The 26,072-nt window shown below is 36.9% G+C and overlaps 1 protein-coding gene across 1 annotated transcript in view; it reads right to left on the bottom strand.

The window, feature by feature from the left end:
- Nucleotides 1-818: 818 nt before the first annotated feature.
- Nucleotides 819-26,072, bottom strand: part of LOC129249364 (homeobox protein Hmx) — a 53,425-nt gene continuing 28,171 nt past the window's right edge. The window contains exons 2-3 of the mRNA XM_054889156.1: nt 12,050-12,159; nt 819-1,621 (exon numbers count right to left, since the gene is read on the bottom strand). Of these exons, the coding sequence (XP_054745131.1) occupies nt 831-1,621; nt 12,050-12,159 (901 nt within the window). The 3' untranslated portion in view covers nt 819-830. The remainder of the gene's footprint in view (nt 1,622-12,049; nt 12,160-26,072) is intronic.

The raw sequence follows: 26,072 nt of genomic DNA on the forward strand, positions 1-26,072 counted from the left end.
ATTATTATTTTTCTAATATTCATTACTTTTATTTGACAGTTTTTATAACGTATATCGGAAACCTACACATTTGAACATTGATTACTATCTGTAGCTTACATTTATAAATATTTAATTAAAGAGATGTCCTGATTTCCAATTCTATTCTATATTGTACAAGTAATTACATCGCACTTTTGTGCACTTTTTAACGCCATTCTTGTTACATGAGTTTGTATGTACTTATATATACTCCATATACATATACTCTGCATCTAGCGAAATTCTTTGTTTGTGAAACCAATTTTTCTTTCTCTTCTCCGCTGCAAATTTTCACTTTTTGACACTATGACTTCGATAAAAATTTACAACACTTTTGGGAGTCTTGCTGTCGCATCGGAAGCCCACTGACGCCACTTCATTTCGTATGCCTTGTACGCTGTTATGATTATTTCAACACCCTACGTACTAACGCCACCAACGCTATTGGCATTCAGCTCCTTGCCTCCGGTACTGTTGTGCATCTCCAGGCAGTTGACACTTTTCGCCAACAACTCGAAAGGTGTCGTCTTCCGCATACTAACACCGCCACTACCACCACCAGCTATGCCGCCAATCGACTCTGCATTGCCATTTGCCGACGGCAGTTTAATTTCACGCAAATCTTCTTCATCCTCATTAGCCTCCACATCGATTGCGTCCTCCTCCTCTGCATCCGAATCATCCATGTCGTGTGTCGATGGTGGCGTCGGTGTTGGCGTTGAAGGTACGTGGTTGGTATACGGTGACTTCAATAGTGGAATGGGACCGCCGCAGTTGGATCCCACCGCGGCCGCCAGGCACCCCACACCCTATACCAGCGACGAAAGTGGCGGACGTGGCGGGCTTGTATTACGCGCTGCTGCTGCCGCATAGTACTGCATAGGATGATGGTGTGGCGGTGGTGGCGGCACAAATCCCGTGCCAGAGCCGTCGTGATAGAGCACTGGTACGCGTACTAAACGCTGCGCTGCGTGTGCCATATTTGCCATATTGGCTGCCTCCAATTCGGCCGCCAATTGGCGTTTCCATTTGTTGCGACGGTTTTGAAACCAAATTTTCACTTGTGTTTCGGTTAGACGCAATGAAGCAGCCAAACCGGCGCGCTCCGATGAGCTGAGGTAGCGTTTCAGATCGAATGTAGACTCTAACTGAAAGACTTGTGCACGCGAAAAAACGGTGCGTGTCTTCTTCTTGCGTTTCGTCTGATTTCCATCGCCGCCCTGCGGCGAGGAGCCGTCCGATGGACCATCATTGCCATCGTCCTCTTCGATGATCTCTTCACCATCGTCATCCGACTCGTTAGAGCTGCTGGGTAGCAAGTAGCTCGAGTTCGAATGTGAACTGTGATGACTAAGATGCGGATGTCCGGCACTGCCACCGCTACTACTAGTGGGCGTTACGGGTTGGTGCGGATGTGCCGAATGTGGATGCTGTTGTTGGTTGTGACTGTAACCATGTGGTGAAGGCGATTTGGTGCCATTGTTATTGCCATTGTTGCCACCGCTGCCGTGGTTGTTGCTACTATTATTGTTCCCAATATGATTTGGACTCAGCGATGTGGGCGAGGAGGGATTCTCCGTTGTGTTAGTGGAGGAACTATCTGTAAAGACAAAGAGAAGCCAGAGAAATATGTATAATTAGTGTGAGTGGCTATAGGTATTCCATTGCTATGAGAAAGTGATGATAAAATGAGTTGCAATTGAGAATGAGAGTTGTTGGTTAGCTTGGCTGGCTGCACAAAACCAAGCAGACCGAACCAGTAGCTGTATCTTCTGGGGTTGCTACTAACACATTTCTTATGTCTGCCCGTGTCAATATATCTTTTGCTGGCAAATTGAATTTGCAGCGCTTAACCTCACTCGCTGAACGCTTCTCCGCGAGTTCAGCGGGCATTCATTGCGCAGAAGCAGTGAGTGAACGCGCTCCAATGGGCATCCAGCACCGAGCATCGAGCGGCAAGTGGATGTACCAAAGGCGTTGGAAACCATATTGCACGCGAGCTCTATATATTTGGTGTAAAGGTAAGTTTATATTTATGTGTGTGTGTGCACATTTGTATTTTGTCTGTCAGCGTATCTTAGTGGTGGGAAATGCAATTAAGTTGCAGCCAGTGGGCGTTTGTTTTCCACTTCTTTTCATTTGTGCCGCCACTAAACTCAACGAGCCTCTGCGTACATACGACGCAAGTGTTGGTGTTGAATTACTTTTTAAAATGGCTGTCAGTCGGTCGATTTTTGCAACTTTAACTTGCAAGTTGAACAAAAGCAACTTAAACAGAAATTTTATTTTCAAGAATTTAAAACAGAATGATGAATGATTTCTTCGCCTAAATGTAAATGGAAGACTCAAATCAAACTGATGAACTCTTTGTTTTATTTATTAAAGACTTTAATGGGAATTATTTCATATTGGAGTGATTGCATCACTAACCCATTCTTATACCCGCAGAAGTATTAGAAGAGTCGAATTAGCCATGTCCATTTATCGGTCCATCTCGCCGGATGCATGTTAGCTCAAACAAAAATTAATATATTTGATTGAAACTTTATCGAAGGTTGGTTGGTTGGTTTTCAAAATGGTAGAAATCGGTAATTTTCAAAAAAAAAGTAGACAGATGTAAAATTTTAGATGATAGAACAACGAGCTAAAATTATTGAAACTTATTATCAAAAAGGTCGACCTTTAAGAACAACAGATCGCAAAATCCGTGATTTTGTGGTGGAAATAATCATCCGAACGAGTCAACATTTCAAAAGTTGGTAAACGAATTTGAAGAAACTGGTTCTGTCGAGGATATATATAAAAGAGTTGCCAGGATTGCCACATGAGTGTTTCACAAATAATACACACAACCGCCTGCTTTTCGCAAAGTATGCATAAGACCTTTTCCTTTATTTATGAAAGTTCGATTCTTTTTAAGAATACAAAAATGTGTAAGCAGCTGTTCGCAAGGGCCTCACTGACGTTAACATAGGCTCAAAAGTTTCGGCAGGTCTCAACTTTTCTGTAACAGTCACGTACCGTAACAAGCCAGTCTTTGGTTTTCTCGATTTAAAAGGTCTTCATCAGAGACATTGAATATTTAGTTCAACAAGGGTCATCATTATCTTATATGTTCCGCAATTGTTCCGCAACTTCTTTTTCTTCTAAGCGGTTTGCACATATTCGGGTTTCGTTATTATTAAAAATTGAATATTCCACAAGGTCTAGGTTTATGCCGCCTTCGAACAGCTTATGAGGAGTCTTTCAGGGCAGAAATACTGTTAGAAAAAACTTTTTCGATCATTTGGCGTTTCATGCGCACAGTGAGCTTCAAACTGAATGGTAATCATGCTCAAGCTCATTAGGTTAGAGGGGCCACCAGTATTAGGCGAAGTAAACAATTCTGAGGGTATTCCTGCTAGATTTCTCGAGTGAGCCGTTCCTTCCAATGTACTCATTGCATCGAATCAGACTGTATGGTTGTTTAAAGAAATTTTATTCAACGATTTTGTGCATGATATAGTCAGTTGTGTTTTACTGCGTTCTAAAAAAGATATAATTTTAGACATTATTCGTTACCACGCAATCAATGTAAAAACTCAGGGGAGGCGACTAAACAAATTTGTGCTATTTGTAACACCAATAAAGAATCGAGCCCAACAACGAAGTGGTGGTTTAAACTCTTCCGATCTGTTAATATGGATGTCCAAGATAAACACGCGCTACAAGCATCACAGCAAATCGTACAAGGAATCTATCAATACAAAATTACCAAAACAAACGAAAGTTATAAAGATATCCTTGACAGCCTTAAAAAAGAGCACAGCTTGCTCATGGCTCTTCTTATTACAATTGTTATAAAACTCTAACATGGAAGTAAGAGGAATAATTGATGTATTCTTTTGTATTCAACCGGCAAAAAGAGCACCCGAAAATCAGTTATTGTTCCATTTTGTCTCGTTTCATTTGTGTATCCAACAGTTTGCCGTTTAGATGAAATATCCCAAGCACTTTCTACCGGCCCATATACAACACATCTTTTTCTATTTTAAAACGCTACTAAGCAGGACGCATAAAGTTATGCGTTTTCAATTGGAATAAGTTGTACAGGGTGACCGATGTTAGAATTAAGAATTAAAGGCTAAATTAAAAAAAGAACTAGGAAGTAATGTTAAAAGTTTATTTCAATTACTATTTATTGCGTAAAGGGCAAGTGGTCAAGAAATATCACCGAATTGTGAAAACGAATCAGTTTGTTAAGGAAGGAATCACGCAATATCGCCATGGTCTATCTAGGCGTGTGCGGCGTTGGTGTGTATGGAAGAAAAGATGTTTCCTTATTATTGGCAGAAAATAATCATTCAGCTTGCTTGCTCTCGACGATGTTCAAAAAAAAAAGGTTCAATTATTCCACTGCTTGGTCATGCACATCAAACAGTCAATTTGGGACTGTGAAGTGACTGTTGATGTTTCAATAGTGGGCTCTATCCTGATGATGACCACTACGACATGACCAATACGATGACCAATACCGAATTTTTTTTTTTTTATTTACATTTCCATTTAAACGAAAATGGGCTTCATCAAGATAGTACACGAAATCGGTTCAACATTATCCCGTTCCAAATGTTTACACAAATTTTAATTATTAGGTTTCAGCGCTTGAACGATTTAAATTTTGAAAGAGTGAAGTTTAAGATACTTCCTGAGTATTTCATCCATAATAGTGTAAGGAAATCCCATGGCAGCCGGTGTCTTGTACACAGAGTGACGCGGATTATCGTATAAACTTTTAGCAACGAGTTCAATATTTTCATTTGTTCTCGATGTTCGGCTGAGCCTCGAACGTGGCCTATTTACTACAGAACTTGTTGCCTGTAACCTTTACGAACAAATCAAATCTGCACTTGGGGCATCACGTAAAAGCCGAACACTGTTAAAAAAAAATATATATAATTGGCGCGTACACTTCTGTTAGGTGTTTGGCCGAGCTCCTCCTCCTATTTGTGGTGTGCGTCTTAATGTTGTTCCACAAATGGAGGGACCTACAGTTTCACGCCGACTCCGAACGGCAGATATTTTTATGAAGAGCTTTTCATGGCAGAAATACACTCGGAGGTTTGCCATTACCTGCCGAGGGGCGACCGCTATTAGAAAAATGTTTTTATTAATTTTGCTTTCACCGAGATTCGAACCAACGACCTCTCGAACACTGTTAAGTGAGCAAAATCTACGAAGAACAGTTGCACACAAGCCATTGGCCTTGAAATACGCTTAGATTGCGAACGTACGTTGTTCACCCGTCACTGCGTCCACTGCGACATCATGACTAATTAGCCCGCTCAGATCACGAAGCGATTAGAGAGAAACTTTAAACTTAAAACCTAATTCTGCCACCAGACACCCTGTATTAAATCAAGTAGAAACTTTTGAGTTGTTGCTAAGTTCGGATGCAAAAAAAAAATACCGCTAGTGTGAAATGTGAGTGAACGACACCCAGAGTTAGTGACTAAAGTAAAGTAATTACTTGTGTGTTTGCAGAAAATATGCAAATTCTTACATTTCTGGTTATCTCAGTGTATGCGATGTGGGTTAATGTAATGTAGGGTTAATTTGAAATCACTTTGCACTTAAGTGCATAGTTTTTGGTCTCAATTAGTAATTAGCAAATGCAAATGTGTACACACTTACCCATGCATGTATGCATTTTGCACACACATTACCACACCCTCTAAGCGCTTAAAATTCGGAATGCTGAAACGCTTAAGTGTTACTATGCACGTAAGCATTTCCATAGGTAAATCTATACGAACGCATTTATATGTGAATGCCCTGCAGGAAAGTACGGTGGAACGTTTTTGTGCAGTAGTGAATTCATAAAGTTGGCTTACGAGTATTTCTCAATGCAGTATTCAAGTAGTGCAATCTATTACTCAATTACTGTACAGAGGAATTAGGTTGCGCCCATCTCATACCGCTATTATGATCTCAGTGAATTTGACAGAAGCGCTGCGTGGGTGAAGTCACACTGGCGCAATTTATTCGTGGGTTGTTTATGTAATTGCTTTTTCTTGTCGCGTTTTTGCTCGCATTTTAACATTTGCTCGCATTAACATTTCTCTTACGCAACTACACCAATGGTGAAGAGAAAGTAGATTTGTAAATCTATCATCCTTGGCTACATCAGTGTGACATAACGCAAAAATTACTCTCAAAAATCCGCTCGGATGGGCGCAATCTTGTATCCCACAAGTTTTGCTACAATACTTTATAAAGGGTGCTAGATCTAATGCTCCCTGCATTCTTTATTTGATGGCTTGACGCTCAACGGTAAGGGCTGTATTAAGTTCTGAGAAACCAAATACAAATAAGGAAATGAATTTTATTCTTGCGACAAAATAAATAAAGACTAGAAAAATCTTCGTCATTTCGAGCAGAATGTTAAATTAAAAAACTCTTATTTCACATACAGAGAAAAGTTGATTATTTTTCTTAATATTCTTTCATCGCAAAATTGAAAATATTGTGATATTTTATATATTACAATAGTTAACAATTAAATTCAAAAAGCTTAGCAATACAATAACTAAATGTCATCATAATTCGTTAATGTCATGATGGCAGATCACTTTCACTATTAGAGAATAAAATTCATTTAATAACTCTTTCAAGTAGTACTTTGTAGAAGAAAAATCTAGGTCAATATGATTTGAAAGCATATAAAATTCTCTGAAAGTTCTAGAAATCGGAGCATTGGAAGCATAATTAGTTCTGATCATCCATAATCAGATAAGCTAATATTTTTGAAAAGAGAATCTAGAGTCAAATACCACATCAAGATCAATAATCTTACTTGGATTGGAGAACCACCAATGCGGTAGGAAGTAGATGTAAGAGAACAAGATTTGGAATAAGAGACTTAAAATATTTAACATATTTCTTGTACACCAAGCAACGTCGTTATCTAAATCATACTGAAGATTTATAGAGTCTGATGTACTTGCCATCAACGAGTATATCTTTAAATTATCAGCATACAAAAGAAAATGTACGTTATTAAAACAACCCTAAATATCACTAACAAAAATAATAATAAGTAGGGGGCCCAGAATAGTTCCCTGAGATACACCAAAGAAAGCAATAAAAGAAATAGATGACGCACCATCAACATCAACAACTCATTTCCGTGAGGAGAGATAGAATGCAATCCATTTTAAAAGAGTGGAATAAAATCAGGCAGCACTCAATTTAGAAAATAAAATCATATAATTATCCTTATTAATTTGCGATATACCAGCTGGAAAAGAGTAAAAAACAAAATAATGTGAACGATTTTGTGTTGTGATTTTGTATTTGTAATAATTGAAATGCAGTTGTTTTTTGTGTGAAATCATACATTTCCCATAAATTTTTGAAAAATACTGCCTAGTCGGGTGTAAATCCGGGTTGTTCTGATAACATGGGCTTTAGTGTATTGTGAACGTGAAGTCCTTGTAATTTGTTGTTGCTTTTGGATTTAAGAAATAATTTTAATAGTTTTTAATGTCAGTTTTTTACGAAAACTCGGCTTCAACAACGCACAATATGCAAAATTAATTACCAAATTTTGTTTTGGAATAACTTTTTTACTAAATAAAAAGATTATTTTGAGTAAACATTTTTATTTTGACCCTTACGCGCTCCACTGATTGTCTATTCTATACTGCAACTGCTTTTTCACAAGTGTCAAATATGATGGATGTACAACGCCATTTGCAAAAATTATAAATCTGCCGAGAGGGAGCTTAATTTTGCCACACCATGATTAAGTAGAAAACTAAAAGCTGGTAATTTTGATGGTATCTTAATATGTTGACGCTTTAAGAACACCATGCACTAAAAGTTTTCTACGACTTAAGTCACGAGGAAATTATGTGCGAGGTTACTCGGAATGAATAGGCCAATAACTACGTGGACTTGGTGAATGCCACACTTATACCTACTTAAGTACTTAAAGATTTATGTTGTAATATGAGTATCAGGAGGCATAAGAGAAATTGGCCCACTGTTTTATTTTATTTTATTTTATTTTATTTTTTGATTATTTAAAAAAAATACCTCGGTTTTGAGATTTTCATAATTGCCATAGTTACAATCAGATAATCGCTTCATTGCACCAAATATCGCGCCCTTCTCCGTGCCCTTATACTCCGTATAATTGGCTTTTACATTTCTATAAATAGGCGACCTCCATAGCCGGATCATTTTGCGGGTAACTATCATTCACTTGGTCCGGGTCTGACGCCCATCGCGGACATGAAACACGAAATAAGAGAATAAGTTTTTTCTAATAGCGGTCGTCCCTCGGCGGACAATGGCAATCCTCCGAGTGTATTTATTTCATAAGAAAGCTCCTCATATGGCCAAATATATAACAGAAAGAAGAAAAAATATGTCTACACCACTTCGAAATAAATACCACAATTTTAGATTTATAAATTTTATTCATAAAATCGGCATTTATTTTCTTAATTTTTTTCCTAATTATAAACTAAAATTATCAATTCGTCAATCTGTGATATTATTGAATGTCTATATCCCACTGCACGCCTTAGCCGTAAAAACACTATTTATAAGTTTGAAATTTGTTGCATTACCTCAGGTTTTCCCTACAGGGCAACGAGAGTGCAAATAGGTATTTACATATGTGGGTGTGCCATTTGACTAAGTACATTCCAACGGCGATAATAACGTGCAAACTTAAGGCCAATTTACATGAACAAATTCAATTGCAATTGCATAGTTACTTAATTCAAAAGGCCAATTAAATAGGCTTAAACTATTGGTAATACGCGAATTTGCAGTGTGTTCCGCAAACCCCGTCGCTGTACACAAATTCCTTCACACACACACATACTCAAACACACGTAACTAGCATTCCACGCACAACACTTCGACCGGACAGACAGCCGATCCACCCACTCAACCGAACAGAGTTAGCCAGCTGTCCATTTTATGGGCGAAAAAACCTTAACCAATTCGATGTACTTAAGCAACGTAACTTAATCCCTGATACAAATTGCAATTAATTGAAAACCGAGTGAAGCACCGGGAGTGCAATACGAGAAGCAGGGGAAAGCGGAGCGCTGCGATATCAGGTGGTGGCTGAATGGGCTGAATGGGCTGAATGGGCATCTACCATAGTCGCTAATGAATTCGCGCGTACACACACAGCTACATACTTGTACATACTAACGTATTGGTATGTGTGCGTATAGCGTTTGTATGCTTCCAATTGCTAGCAATTGAAGAGCAAAGTGGCGAGCAAAGTGGCGAGCGCCTACCTACACAGTGGCGGTGGCGTTGAGTCGAAGGTGACACTCAAGAATGCCACAAAGAATTCGACGATTATGCAAAGCGGCGATTACGCATCGAATAGCGGCTATAAATGGATTTTCCAATACCATTTGAGAATAAAGTACCGTTACTTTGTGTCAATTCACCTGTCAAAGACATTGTGTGAATTCCTTAAAGTATTAAAGTGCACTGCATAATTGAAATGCAAGTAGATTTAGGGTAAACACGGAAAACGAGCATACAAATGAATTTCAACAATGTGCAGCGTTTGAAATTTCCCACACAAAAAAATACAAATACAACCAAGTCTTAATAACCAGCCAAAAAGCAAAATAACATTTCAGGTTAATGCAAAGTAATTCCGCTGAAAAGTTATGGCAAACCGAAAAGACTTTTTTAACGGCGTCTAAGTGCCGTGCTGTGCAACAGTACTGATAAAAGCAACAAACACTGTGTGTGCAGTTCAATGCATGCAGCTCGAGAGAAGGCAAAGAGTAGCAGTGGCCACATTGAGTGTACTGGGCTACGAAAAAATATAAATGTGTATGCGTAAGCGGATTTCAGGGCATTTTCGCCAAAGCTTTCACTCTTACACTTGCATACTCGTCTTGCTGTTTATTTGTGTTCTAGAACTTTTATTAAGTTTTACGTTTGTATTTGTAAATATTTGTTGTCCCTGCAAGTGAAAATTGTTTATTGACCGAGCAATGTGCTCGTACATATATACATTGAGCGCTTGGGATTTAGAGGGCTAATGAAGTCGCAATTATGAATTAAAAAGACATACAGTGGATACTAGGGCGATAGATAATATTTCAGTAGCAAATGTAATGAAGCAAGGCAATACGTAGTTAAATATTTTATTCGCCCCTCGGAAGATGATGTCAAAATCCTCAGGCCTTTTGTGATACGAAAAAATGTTAAAATGTATTTTTGGGAGATCTCGCCAAAAGAGAGAAATTCATATTTCAGAAAACAAATCATGCTGAGGTAGTATATTGGTAGACACCTCATAATAATCGCGACAAAAAGTACCGGGAATTGGTCACTAAAATATTTATTTATTATTCATTCAAATTTACGGTCTAAAGTACAGTCGTTGAGAAATTCTTAAGAAGAATGCGTTGGCAACCATATCTACCCAGCTTTTACCGAGTACTTTTTGCGCTTGAATATATTTTCTCGGTTCATATTCATTGAAATGCGTTCATTTAACACATGGGCTGAAAAGTCCCGGGCCTAACACATCCATGACACTAGTTTGACTGCATTTATCTCTTTTTCAGTTACTACTAACCATGAAACTACAGTTGCTAAAATTTCAAGATATTCCATTTATTAGTTCGTGAGTTATTGTGCTAAGGGTGAGGATACTTTTGTTATTTTCGAAACAAAGGTTCAAAAATAGTTCGTATTTTAATTTTATATTTTTGGGGAAAAATGCCGTTCAAGCGAAGCAGTGGCTTGAAAACTGTTATGGGGACTCCGCTCCATAAGAAACAACAATAAAACAGTGGTTTGCTGACTTCAAACGCGGTCGGTGCCATAGAGACACCGATGATGCACAACGCAGTCACGTCCAAATGAGGCGGTAACAACTGAAAAATCGAAAAAGTCCACAAAATCGTTTTGAATGATGGAGAAGTTAAGTTGCGTATGTTAGCTGACATCGTAAAGATATCAAAAGAATGATTGGCTTTATATTGCACGAGCATTTTTGACTATGACAAAGTTCTGTTCAAATTTGGTGCCGCGTTTGCTCACTCTTGACCAAAAACAAGAACGTCACAAGTCAATCAAAACAATGGCAAAAAAAATGAGTTTCTAATTGCTCCCACATCCACCGCATTCACCGGATTTGGCTCCCTATAACTGCTGGCTGTTCGCAGACCTAAATAAAAATGCTCGCCGGTAAGAAATTGCGCTCGAATGAAGAGGTTATCGCTGAATCTGAAGCCTATTTGGAGGCAAAAGATAAATCGTTCTACAAAAGTGGTAGTGAAGTGGATTGTTAGAGCGGCGCTGGAATGATTGCGATGTTCTAATTTTAAACAAAAAACGGGGTTTCTTTGCTAGATCCGGGGATTCTCAGTTCATGTGTTAATCGAACAGGTTTTGTAATTCACTTCCGAGTGAGTTTCAATGCATTTGCCAGAAAACCTCAATGAAATTCACTGTGAAGTGGATTACAGAAGCAGCCCGAACAATTCGATAATTTTTCGATGAAAAGCGAAATCTGTTATCACACAAAAAATTCTACAGTGTGTGAATAATAAACAAAAAGTGATGCCACATTATTAAAAAACTAGAAATAGATTAAGAAATGAAAAGGCGGAAATAGGAATATTAACATAAACTCTCGAATAAATTTTTAAATTCGGTTTATGAAAATCAAAACCACCACCCTAGTAGAAACGGTAAGTGCACTCAAAAAAAAAAAGTACAAAAAATTCTGGACCAATACGTTCCAGCGCATTAATTCGATTCATGCAAAAAAAATCAAACGACGTGATCTTGCAGGCTGCAGTACTTGGTTGTTGGTTTTTTCAATAAATAATAATTAAAAAAAAATTAATAATTTTATTAATTAAATATTAATGTTGGTCGAGCTGAAAATTTTATCTGGGACGTGTAATCTCCGGCAAGAGTCGAGGTGGATTAAACTCAAATAAAATAAAATGCATTTCCTATAGATATTCGAGTCACTTACCGTGTGTGGGACTGTGGAATGGCATACGTTGCGGCGCCCACGGCCAACCTGGAGGACATAGCGCTGCGTAACGGCCAGCTAAAGCGCCCCATTGTGAGATGAAACCCAATCTGCAATTAACAAAAATAAATGAATAGAGGTGATTAGTGAGCGGCAGGAAGTAAAACTGTTTCAGTAATTGATTAAGCAATGAAAAAGTGGAATAAAAGATTGCAAGCATAGCAAGGAGTAATAAAGGATATTCCAAAAGCCACGCCTGGATGTTGTTTTAAAATAAAACAAGTAAAAATTTATATTCTTTCAGGTTGCACTATTTTATTTGAAATGCGGCTCCTAACAATTTTATGTGAAAATTAACATCATTCAAATATTCACTATGAGCATTTCCACCTGTCCGCCAAACAGTAGATACATTATTGTCGAGAACGTCGCGATATCGATGCTGAAAATTGTTCAGCAACACTGTGCACTACAGCAGTAATATTATCAACAGTTGGTCTGCCAGTCTTTTTTCTTCTCGACAGAACCATTTTCTTGAATTTTTTTCCACCAACATTTGAATTGTCGACTTATTCGGTCGATTATTTCCACCAAAAAAATTACGAATTTTGCAATTTATTGTTCTTAAAGATCTACCATTTTCATAAAAAGTTGCAATAATTTTAACGCGTTGTTCTATCGTATAAAATTTTACACTATTGAACTACTTGACACATGTCAAAGATTACATAAAAAGGCATACTACGAATTATTCGGCGTCACTTTCGAAAGACTCTTTTAACACCCGTTGAAAAAGCAAACCCACGCACCCCTTACAAATTATACACTTTCAGTTTTAGTTTTTTTTTTCATATCATTTTAAGTAATTTTTAATAAAAATATAGTTCATTCTTTAACAAAATGCATACGAATCAAAGTGGTGACTTCTGTACAAAATTCAGAACAATTCGTAAAATTTTCACCTTTGATGGGTGTACATAAATATGAATAGGGGAGACCGGAGTAAGGCAATGAAAAAATGTGCTACAAATTTTCGCGATGAACTCCAAGATAATTTTGTATTATTATCAGGTTTTCGTATGTTGGTAGGCCTTGCGATAAACTTAAGGAGATTTTTAAAACAAAATATAGAAATAATTTTGCCATGACGAAATTTCAGATGAAATGTGAGGAAGGACTGCAAAAAAAGTAAGCAGTACTACAAAGTTAGGTTAGAATAATATAAACATGGAAGGAAATATGTAGAAAGAAAATAATTTTTTGTAAGCAAAAATGAATGTGAATAAAAGTCCCTTAATAAGCTCAAAAACTGATTCTGTGAAATTGCTGAGAGCTCAATAAGAAGCCATAAGATATGGTTGCTGCTTTTTTATTTTCTTTTTTTGTAAAGGTACAACATTGAGAAATGGAGTTTTAAATTAAATTGAGTTTATAAAAACCACCAAATATTATTTTAATATGATAACAATTTGAGAGTCTAGAGATATTCGGAATAATTTTAAATAATAAATATTTGCCCTTAATCATGGCAGAGGAGTGTATTTAAGCAATAAAATGTTACAAAAGTGGTTAAGAGGGACTATACAAAAGAATATCTATCTCAAATTTTCATGGCAGAAGGAGTTTTGGAATTTTAAGGAAAATTGCTGGCAACAAGCGAAAAGTGAAAAAAAAGTATGGATTTTTTTTTTCATGCAACTAACAACTAAATGCATTTATGTGTTCCATTGTGACTTGAATTTAATTTTTTTATTATAATTGTTTTTCGAATTTCGAGAGAATTTCATATAAATTACATCTACCTACCAAATAGAGTTAATTGCCAATAATTCCTAAAATTCTGATATACCTACGCGAAACTAAACTGCAGAAAACAAAATTTATAAAATTATAGAACGATAGTCATAGCTACTAGTGCCTTTCGTAATGTGATATAACTATTTAAATAAATATATTTCTAATAAATAAATAAATAAAATTAGTACAGAAAAGAAAGAAATACGTTTGTGTAAAATTTTTGTTAAACGGGCAGGCCTTTTTTAACTATGCGCATTTATTTCACAAACTACTGCCTCATACCTCATGAAAGGATTGAAGTTGGTTTTTTTTTAATATGATCTGAAAATATCAAGATTTTAAATAAAATTTTGTGCTCGCATTACATTTGGTCTCGTCTAATCAACATGGAGTGTAACCACTTTTATACGATATTTCAAAAAACTTTAAAATTATGAATATGATGTTGTATTTGTATAAGCCCTTGACTGTGTAATATCACTTCAAAATAAGCGCAACGGATTCGCCTCGAATTTGAGACGAACTCGATTTTTCTCACAATTTTATGGCAGCAATACTTTGCTACGATAGATCGAAGTATCCGAATTCTCAGACGAGTCATTTGTAGTTATCGATTCAAGTATTTTTACTTTCCCAGACCGTTGGCAATTCGAGACCTTTTCTCTTTGGCGATTCGAGTATTTTTACTTTCTTGCACCATTGGCAATTTGAGATTTTCAAGTACTTTTATTTTCTCAGATTCTCGACAATCGATTCTAGTATTCGAGACTTTCGCTCGTTGGCTATAAGTATTGATGTAAACCAAACTTTAATAATTTTTTATTTATTTTATTATTAATGTATTAACAGAAAAATGTATTAATGGAAACATTATCTAACACTAATTTTCAAATTTGACCATTATTATCATTAACGTTTTTAGTAGTCAACTTCATATAATTATATTTTTTTAACTCTGAAAGAGTTTTTATTTATTTTAATGAAATATGATTCGGAACTGAAATATCACAGAATCAAGTGTTAGTGCAAATTTAAAACAGGAGGCAGCGCTTAAGGTAAAACGTACCGATGGCATACAATTTTCTTTTATTGGCACTAAATCGATGTTGGACTAAACGGAAGTTTCCTTTAATCATTGAAATAATATTTGATATGATGATTTAATAATAATGACGCTTTTATTATTCAGCCTATGGAAATTTGAAATATGTGTATTGAATTTATGATAAAGCGTGCGCCTAGCCAAATGGAATGATTCTGAATACCATTCGGAAGTGCTTAGGGCCTGAAACACCAAAGTATAGAACCATTTTTTCTAATAGTGGTCGCCCCTCGGCAGGCAATAGCAAAACTCCGCGTGTATTTCTGCCATGAAAAAGCTCCTGCTAAAAAATATCTGCCGAAGAATATAAAATATATCGAAGACGGCTTAAAACTATAGGTCCCTCCAAACAATCAATAAAGAATGTAAGCGCCAACTAAATAAGGTCGGTTTCGAAGACAAATATAAGAAAATATGACATCCATAACAAAACTGATCATAAAAAGGCGATACTTGAAGAGTGGAACCAACGTAGTCCAGAATACACAGAAACATTGGTTGAATCCATCACTCGTAGACTTCAAGCTGTAATTGATGATAACATAAAGAATACCAAACAAAGTACTAAATATCTTGATTTTAAAATTTAGAAATAAATATTTGCTCTTTTTTAAAGGTATCGGTTAAGCTACGGAGGGAGTTATCTATATGCTTTTGTTCGTTTTCCATTACAATAAAATAAGTAGACACTTTTTTGTATTTTATGTTGTGAAATAAAATAAATAAAATACCTGCATACTCTGTTTTTCCATTTTTGCAAAATATTATGAAATGTAGAACACTTTACAAAAAAAAACGCGTCTATATCAAATAAGCTGTGAGTGACTGCTTTTATAAAGCATTACTACCGATAATTGTTCCTTTTCCAATTAAATTGTGAATGGCAAATTTCATAATTTAACATTCAAAACTATATAAACTGGTACACTTTTCACGAAATAACAAAAGTCTCTCAAGTAACTTTAAGTGAAAATATTTATTTTGTTCTGCTGCTGCAATAAATAAAGTTAACTAATTTCAAATATTTAATCTTTTGTTCTTTTCATATACATACATACGTATTTATTTTATTAAAAATGGATTTTCTCCCGCTTGCCTCGAATCCGACACGAGTTCGAAAAATTACCGTCGAGAAAGCCTACTTTTGTGAAACCGCCTCGAATTCGACACGATGCCAACCTCGTTTTTATGGTTGATGGGGTTAAACATGCAACGAGTATGCAAAACTCGATGCCGTCCGATTGTTTTTATTAGTAACAGAAATAAAGGGTGGTTTCAAGGGCCGATATTGAATGTGAACCACATCTAAACGTCAAGTTTTTTTCTGAATTTCCTTTGAAATTTTTCAATTTCAGACTAAGTCAATTTGAACCATGGAAAGACACAATCGGGCAACGCGTTAAAGTTATTCAGGCTTATTATGCAGAGATGAGGCACATTTTCACCTCAGTGGATTCGGCAATAAGCAGAATTGCCGAATTTGGGCGAATGATAATCCAAGAGTGATTGCCGAAAAACCAGTGCACCCACAAAGAGTGACTGTTTGGTGCGGTTTATGGGCCGGCAGCATCATTGGGGCGTATTTTTTCCAAAATGAGGCCGGTCAGGCAGTTACTGTGAATAGTGTTCGCTATCGCTGAGATGATAACGAACGTTTTATGGCCCGAATTGGAAGATATGGATGTGGACGATGTCTGGTTTCAACAGGACGGTGCCATTTGTCACACAGCTAACGAAACAATGGCTCTTTTGAGCGAAAAATTTGATGACCGAATAATCTCACGTCGCGGCGATGCCAATTGGCCGCGAAGATCATGTGATTTGACACCGTTGGACTTCTTTCTTTGCGGTTATTTGAAAGAAAAGGTGTAAGACGCTAAGCCAGCAACATTTCAATAGTTGAAGGATGAGATAATTTGGTCCATTAACGGCATAGAACCTCAATTATGCCTCAGCGTCATCGAAAATTTGGACTGTCGGATGGAGGTGCGCCGCCGAGGCCATTTGGCCAATATTTTGTTCCACACATAATTGAGCCATATCAATATTATCATAATAAAGAGAAATGACAATAATTTCCTAAAAAAATTGTATTTTATTCAAAATCAACACCGGCCCTTGAAACTTAACCACCCTTTATATCATGCCAGGAGTAACATATGTATGTAGACACACAATTTTGATGAGATATCAGGTGGATAGACTGGCAGACGGTCATCGATTTTTCTACCCCTTATTCTACACATCAAATTAATTGTGTACTGGATAGATAAGGAAACGATTTCCATATTTAAGATTTCTCATACTCACATACAAACATATTATCAATATAATATTTGTAAGTACCTTCTGCTCAACTTCTCCTAATGAGAGCATCTTATACCTCGCACACACATATATACATAAGTATGCAGTATACAAACTTTGCAATTAATAAATATGTAGGTATGCATACTCAAGAGTTCTCCTTTAACACATTTCGCCTGCGGCTTCTATACATTCAGTGCTTCGTTCATTCATATGTAGTTATACAATACAAAATCTGTGCGGTCTTAAAGGAGAACGAAAGCGAGGGATCTCTAACAATATTTTTACTGACATCTTCATCCCTTATACAAGTTGCTTAGACACTTATAAGTCCAAACTCATGCACACTTAATAGCTCCTCCCCAATGTGCCATGCTAACAAAACGAGTGCCTCACACTCGCTACTTTTGTGCATACATCCTTATTACCAACCACTTCCCCACGGTGCCTGCTCTGCCACACACTCATCGTGAACAGCTTCTTCGCATTATAACGCTTTTCCGTCCCCTTCCCGCGAACAAGAAAGCATCTTAATAAACACATTTTATTTATTTATATCATGTGCTAAATCAAACTTTCAACTTGAATCATTCAACACGCATACACAAGCGCACACAAACAAAGCAAGCAAGGCAGCTAAAGATTGTGCAGCAGTCAAAGTGGAGCAGAAGTGAATGTAAGTGGCTATGCTTGGGGTAATTGAGGGTTTGAAGGTTGTGCCGTAGATGAGAGTGAGGGTGAGTTTGGTTGGTTTTTGATTTCTAATGGCTGAGGCACTTAAGTGATTTCGTTAAAGCGAGCATACTTTGTAGGTGTGGGTGTGGGTGCTGGTGGTGAGCAAGACGTCTGCTCTCTGCTGGCAGCGAGGTTAGACGGTTTTATATGACAGCTAAGTATAAGTAGAATGTTGATTGAGATATTTATCTTATTTGCTTTGATTTCTTTTTTACTGTAGCTGAGCGTAGCTGTTCCGGAGGGGAGGAAAATACTGGTATAGCATACTTGGGAGGGTTCTATTATGTACACGCTATTGTTCATCGAACTGTAGGTTTGTATGTATATACCATATATGTATATGTATATGCATAAAACTATTTAATCTATGTGTATGTATATGCTTGTATATAAAAGCTATTTATGGCATAAGAATTTGCTTTCGCTATCAAAGGGTTACCTTTTCGCTGTTGCTATGGCAACTCACTCTTTATAGTATATTGCATACATATACATACACATGCATGTACATATGTATATCGTGTGCAGGTATTACTTTGGAAAAAGGTAAAAAAAAACCAAATGTAAGACATTTGCCTACATTTATAAGCAAACGTTTCACTTTTCTTTACTCGCTCACATTGATTGGCCATTTAGTATTTTTCGTGTTTTAATATTTTATGATTTTTTGTTCATTTTCGATTCTAAGGGATTGCCACACAATTGCGCATACAAAAAATCGATCCAATTGAGTTTGTAGTTTACTTATTGTATTTAAATATCCTTCCGAAGCAGCAGGTCGCACAGGTTTTAAATTTCCTTGATTGCATTGCTATGATACTTCCTTTATAAGCCAATTTTAATACGATAAGCTGTCACTTTTGACTTTGCATATTTTTATTGGTATTCGAATGTTAAACGTTTGACATTTATTGGGAAATATCCCACGAAAATGTAAAATAAAACACAAATGATTGTAACACCTGAAAAAAAGAAATAAATGTCTCACAACCCCCCAAAAAAACATAGCTGCTTATGTCTTGGCCAGAATTTACTTTGTGCTCGCAAATAATTTTCCCACAACCCTGTTTTATAATTTACTTATATATAAATAAGCACAAACTTTTAATTATTTTGCATTTTCAATTCTTTGCACCCTCCCCTTTTTTGTTTTGCCAAATACACCCTTTCATATTATCGCTGTTTCACACGTTTCTCAGTTGCCTCCTATTCCCCATGCACGAATGTAATTTTAATACTCGATTAAAGCCAACAAAAGTCAACGTTACAAAACGTTTTAAATTGCATTCCACGTCAGCCAAACCCCACAAACACTAGCGCTATCCCCTACGCCCACAGCAATTCCACCATACACGCCACGCACCCAACTTACCCGCACTCTTTAGCAGTCCAACTATTTTGCACAAGTCTGTTAACCTCTTTGACCACGTCGTTAGTGACCCGTACAGTCTGTCTCCTGCGACTGTGATTTTTTGTGTATTTCTTTGCAAACATCAACACCCCTCAATCCCCACGCTCCCCACACATGCAACCACCTACCCTATACCTGCATAGGTCAATGTGTTCACCACCACATTTTTGCTGTTTAGGTTTCACATTTTTTGTTTTATTTTATTTGTCTGTTGCAATTTGTCTGGCTCGCTAGCTTGGCTGGAGACATTCTAGCCAACCGAACTGTCCAGCTGAAAATTACGACATTCACATTGCCCTGACCTCTTTCGGTTTTGGCCAAGGTAACAAAAAACAGCAGCAACAAGAATGTATGCAATGAAATCAGAGCACTACAAAAAATAAATCACTAAATGTGTGCAACAATGCAAAAATAAAATACAACAATACCAATAAAATACCTTGCGGAAAAAGCTAAACTTAGCGTAAATAAATCAATACTTTTTCGTATCAATTTCCAATTGGCGGCCGGGGTGGAGGTGAAAATTTGTTATTATTGGAGCGGGAGGGGTTGTTTGCTGACGATGTCTTTCAACGGCAACTAAAAATACCTTTTGTTTTGGACAGAGAAGCGTTCGAGGGGTTTGCGCTTTCATCGCTGATTAAAATAGCAGACAATTGAGGCGTAGAAGAAAAGAAGAATCAGTCGCTATTTGTAGTTACCTACCCATTTAAGTATGTGCGTATGTATGTAAATGCATGCATTCACTTGTGTAAACAGAAGGCTTCATTCATTGTGTGAATGCTTAAACAGCAATTTAAAAACAATTGGCTTAGAAGCACGGAATTTAGAATCAAACCTATCAGAACTAGTCAATTTGATTAGCTATAAAATTCTTATACCTTTGAGTTTTTATGCCTTATGTGAATAACTCTGCGAAATCCAACATTTTTAGAATGGTCACTGTTGACCTCTCGTAGACAGTGAATGTATTGCAATTAATTACAACACGAGATGCGCAAAAACGCAAAACGAGCTTACCTATTAAAAACAAATCTTAAGTGAATTTAAGGGGAACATTTGCTTGAAGAGGAGAAAATATGTATTCCTTTTCATTTCAATCGATTGCTAATATATTTAAGAGTATATACAAAAAGTTATTAGGTTGAATTCTCAATATTTCCGTAGATACAAAACCAAAAGCAGAGGCGCGTCAGGTCAACTAATTTTCTCGGCTTTTCATGTTTGTGACTGCGCTGCATTGGCGGGTGTAATTGTAAAACAGAAAACGCTTAAATCATAGCTTGTTCGCTTGAGTACTAAATTATCTCCGTTTTTGAATTTCTTCCTCTTTTTTAGTTCACCCAGAACAAAAAATCGTAATAATTATAACTCTATTAGATTCCAGAGAAGAATAGTGCGTTGTATCTTTTGCACCATTGGAAAAGTCGTGCTGTTTGGCGTTCTACCAAATTTTATTAAATATTTTAACTAAAACCTTTGGTACCTTTTAGATATATTTGTGTTAAACACAAAACATATTTTTGTAGCACTCAAATAATTTTTTCTCTCCCAAAAAAAATCATCGAATAAAGGCTCTTTTGCGCACTCCTAAAGCACGCTGCCTCCTTAAATGACTATTTCTTATACTTCCGAAATTGTTGGCATAGTTTAAATTTATTTCAAAATAAGCATATAATAAATGGGATATAAAATTTAAGAGGCTTGGCATTATTTCGTCTTACATGAAACGTTTGGCGCTGGCCGTTATCTTGGCACAAAACTCAATATGGGTTTTGAAGTATTTTACACATACGAGACTTCCTTATTTAACTTAATTTTTTTTAATTATTAACGAAGATTTTTTACGCAAAATTTAAATTAGTCGTGAGGTGAACTAGCATCAACAGATTGGCTCATTTTGAACTACACCACTTATTACTGGTATATCTTGTGGGCTCACTGACCTTGAGTGATGCAGTGCAGACACACAGCCTGATGGTTGAGGCGATTATTACAACCGATTTAAACGACTTAAAGTTTCGTTCACATATCAGTTGGTTCTACGTTACAGGAACGACTGGAACTTATAACCGCCAAAGGATTGAAAATAAAACTTAAATGTGCGTTTGTACAGGATCTTCTACGCCTGCATTTCTTTACTAAATTCAAATTGAACACATATTGTGAATGTGAATTTAATATCTATTTATTGACATATAAACCTGAGGATCTATGATTCACGGCTCACAAATAATATATTTCAAAAGTCCCCGGTTTATAGATATCGAGTCCTTTAGTGAAATTTATAATAATATTCAGGTATAATTGGGGCGCGATCTCGACAATTTCGTGTTGAAGCAACAGCATTTTTTGGTTCATCGAAAAAACTGCATTTTGGAACAGAAAATAGTGCACAAGCAGTCAAATAGATCTAAGATATTGTGAAAGTACATACTATCCACCGGTCACTATTTACTGAATACCAGGACACAAGGGGATAGAAGGAAATGAGAGAGCCGATGAGTTTGCTAAGGCAAATATTCGCTTGCCGAGATTGAGCACATCAGACATAGGTATGCCCATCACTCTCCTTTCTGAAAACGGAACTAAATGAGGAACTAGCCAAAATTATGCTAAGGACTTAGAATACCAAAACTGTAAACTTTATTTTATCACTGTCTTGGAAATATTGCAAAATACTGCTTGGAGTACTGACGGGACACTATCTCTGCAGCCAAAATGGGATTAGTCCAGAGCGATGCGTGTAACGCATGCAACGAAGCGAATGCTAGGAGTACTTTGGAACACCTACTTTGCCACTGCCTTACTCTCTGTAGGACTCGACAAATGTGCCTAGGATCAACATATTTTCATCCTTCCAGAATATTCGTTGAACGACTTGTTAAATTTCGCTAAAACGTGCATTATGAATTATCGTATATAAAAGGATTTCTTCGACTTCAGATACATAGCACTGGCAACACAATGGACTCTAGGCGCCTAAGCGCAGTCTCTTTACAGATCAGCCAGCACTTCCTAACCTAACCTATTATCCAAAGGAATTTCATTTTCAAGGGTTAGTTGGTATTATTATTATGACTATTGTTATGGCTTTTAGTAATGCGACCTGAAATACCTATTGCGCCCCCTTCATGAATTCAAAGTATTTCTCTTAGCCCAACTTCCTCAATATATTTTAGTATTTGTCCTATTTTATTGAGTCTTATCAATATCAATATTATCACTATCCATTCCATCAAAGACCAAAAACCAAGCAACTTTTTAATATATCTCGGCATCGCAATCCGGTGGTGATAAGCGCACCAGATCACGATGAGCACGAATCAGTGACAAAGTCATCATCATTATCAGTATTAGGCAGCGTTACAGCTCGGGGTGAGATTTAACTCATCAACTGCCCTTCTCCAAATTACACGATTCAAGGCAACAGACCACCAGTTGAGTGGCAAAGTGTCAACTAAAATGTTTCGATGAACCAAAACTCTATTAGACGATTATTATGTCCAAAAAAAAATATTCAAAATTATCCGAAAACTAGTTTTCACAGATCCTCATGACATGACATTTAATTACAGTGGCATACAAAAAAAAAAGTTGTCTGTACACCGGGCGCCGGGTGCCCGTAGATGCATGTTTTTCGACCCGCTGAATACGAATTTCAAGTCAGTTTGGGCCGTCCAGCCTTCAATTTTGAGTAAATTGCAAAAAATCCCAAAAAATAGCGACAATTCAAATAAAATAGTAAAAAATGTATAAAATAGCAGATTATTATACCCGCGCGCACTTGTGCACAAGGGTATTGTCATTTTGCTCACATAGCGGTTGTACGTAACACAAAGAATCGACATAGGTATATATAGACGCATATTTACGTATTTCTTTCGCATTTTTATAGCTTAAATCAGGCTGCAAAGCGGACAAAAAATTTAAATCGTATTGCAAACTGTAAATATATTATTATTATATATTTTTCCAACTCTTTAACATCACTTTCCACAAAGGAAACCCACATAATTTATACCATCTATACATAAACACATACGAGTATAAGCGCCAAGCATATGCCAAGCCAAATATAGATAAACTTACATATTTACACTATAACATACTCACATATTTTCATACTTATATACATATTTTAGCAACTATTTCAGAAAGTAGTGCAAAAGTACGTGTCTTTGCTTCAATCATAAAGTGGATTGTTAAATGCCAACAATTACAACAACTGTAAAACAACAAACAGCTTAACTTCAAGTGGAAATTATGACATTTGTAGGGCTTCATGAAATGCTTTCAGGTGCTGAACGGGTTCATGTTTACATCGCCAATTTAAAAAGGGCTTATTGAGAAGCTTTTCTTTACTCTAATAGACACAAAGCAGAGACTAAAAAGCACATGCGGACATACAAATATACGCGGCAAGAAAAATAATAGTGGAATTTCCTAGATGCTACTTGAAATATTTGTATTCGTTTATGTGAATGAATAAAAGGCCGACCATTAAGGTGTCTATTTATATGGCAAGAGAAGCCGCCTTCTAGACGATTTTTGTAAATTTTACTATTTATTTATTTATTAATTATTTTGCGGTTAATTTGACCAACTTTTGTTTCACTTTATTGATGTTTTTATCAGTTATCGATGCCGATGACCGATATCTTCTGAAGCGCTCATACCTCTCAGAAATATCTGCTTCCTTTAGAGCATCATTACCGAATTTGGTTGGGTACGTCTGTAATTACTGTAAAGGACATACATATTTGCTCCGCCTGACTTCCCTCCCGATTGTATCCGCATACTTAGATGTTAGGCTCATTTTGGTTCCCGGTCACAGCGGCATGGAGGGAAACTTCTGAGCTAATGAGCTGGCTAAACAGGGGACCCTAGCGACGGTTTCATCGCAAAACGAGAGGATTGGGGTTCCCTTGAGAACCTGTGGTATACACCTCGAAAGATGGGTCTCGCATGAACTTCGCGAGCGCTGAATTAGTGTGCAAGCGTGCAAAGTCGCGAGATCCTTCTGACCACACGTAGATCGGGGGCGCTCGAGAGCACTAAGACTAACAAAACCGCAGTTCTCGAATTTGGTAAGTATCCTTAGGTGTTCATACAATGAGACTTGCGATTACTTGTAGTCCTTTCTGCAGAAGCTATTTGGAGGATGGAGTGGAATCATCTCAGCACCTTCTTCTCAACTGCCCTGCTCTCAGCAGCCCAAGAGTTAGACCTCTGGGCTCTCACCTCTCACTATTTTTCTTCGCTTGCGGATATTGAGGGTTTAAATATCACCCACCTGGTGAAATTCATCAGTTTGAAACTGTTATACGAACGTAATTAGCCATCGCTGGTCGGCACCCTCTAATACAGAGACCTTTTTCCTTCTTCCGACTATTTAGTTCTTTGCAATGTTAATCACAGATACGGCAACGTAACAAAAAAAGAGCAGAACTCAAATCAATTGACTTAGAGCGTTTCCTGGCGGTTGCCCCGAGAATTTTTAATCAAGGTGGTATACCTCGGCAACTTATTAAAAGGTTCCAAAAAACATAAGTATGTGCGCTAATATCTTTGCACAGAAGGCTTGGATTTGCAGGGTCTGTTTTAATTTGAAGCTTAACACTCCTTTGAGGTTTTCTCTGACATACTATAAATTGTACAAACCTACAAAATCGGCGTGTAAGCCATTCAAAATGTGTTAAAAATATAAAATTAATTTTCAAACCGCAACAAATCTAAAATGGCATACGCGATTGGGGTACAATTTGCTTACTATAAAGTTTTGAAATCTTTACTATCATTCCGCATTAATAAAATTTAGCAAATATTTCATATTTCTATTAAAATTGTTAAAAAACCAAGAACATATTTTCAATAAATTTCAATTCGCTTTGCGGCATACAAGGCTGTCCGCTCTCTCCAACCCTCTTTAACATTGACGTAGACGTCATTTCGCTCTAGTTAATCGGAGAGGCATCACATGGAGTCCAATTGGATCTTGAAATGTCCTCGATTACGTCGACGATATTTGCGGCCTTGTGCACAACTACGACGATATGGCACGGACACTCGAAGCAATAGCGACACTGCCATACAAAGTGGAACTCTACTTCAGTGTCTCTAACACCAAGGTCAGGCCCTTAAATACAAACAGCCTCACCCGTCCATCGCTACTAAAATCAACATCTATAGAGGAAGTTCAAAGTTTCTGCTACCTAGGCAGCTATGTAGGCATTATAATAATGCATTACTTCGGCCCTTAGCGGAGACATCGAAAACAGAATAAATAAGTCGCAGCAAGCATTCGGGCAATTGAAAAACAACTGGAGCTCCTGGCATTAAATTAAGAATATTTAATTCCAACGTCATATCCCTTTTACTATACGGATGCGATACATGGAATGCTGCACCATGGCTAATACAACGCAATCTTTTACAATTCGTTGCCTTATTGCATACTAAAGGTAAGGTGACCAGAAATAATAATATATATAACGACAGGCTGTGGGAATTGACTAAGACTGAAAAGAAAATGGAGTTATATCGTCCATATGGTTAGAAAAAAAGGCACAAATATTACACGGCAAGCCGTCGAATGGAACCAACGGGGCTCACGCAGACCCGCGCATACTTGGAGAAGGCAGCTAGAGAAGGAAATAATATTAAATGAA

Source organism: Anastrepha obliqua, chromosome 1 (assembly GCF_027943255.1).
Source record: "Anastrepha obliqua isolate idAnaObli1 chromosome 1, idAnaObli1_1.0, whole genome shotgun sequence".
NCBI lineage: Eukaryota > Metazoa > Arthropoda > Insecta > Diptera > Tephritidae > Anastrepha > Anastrepha obliqua.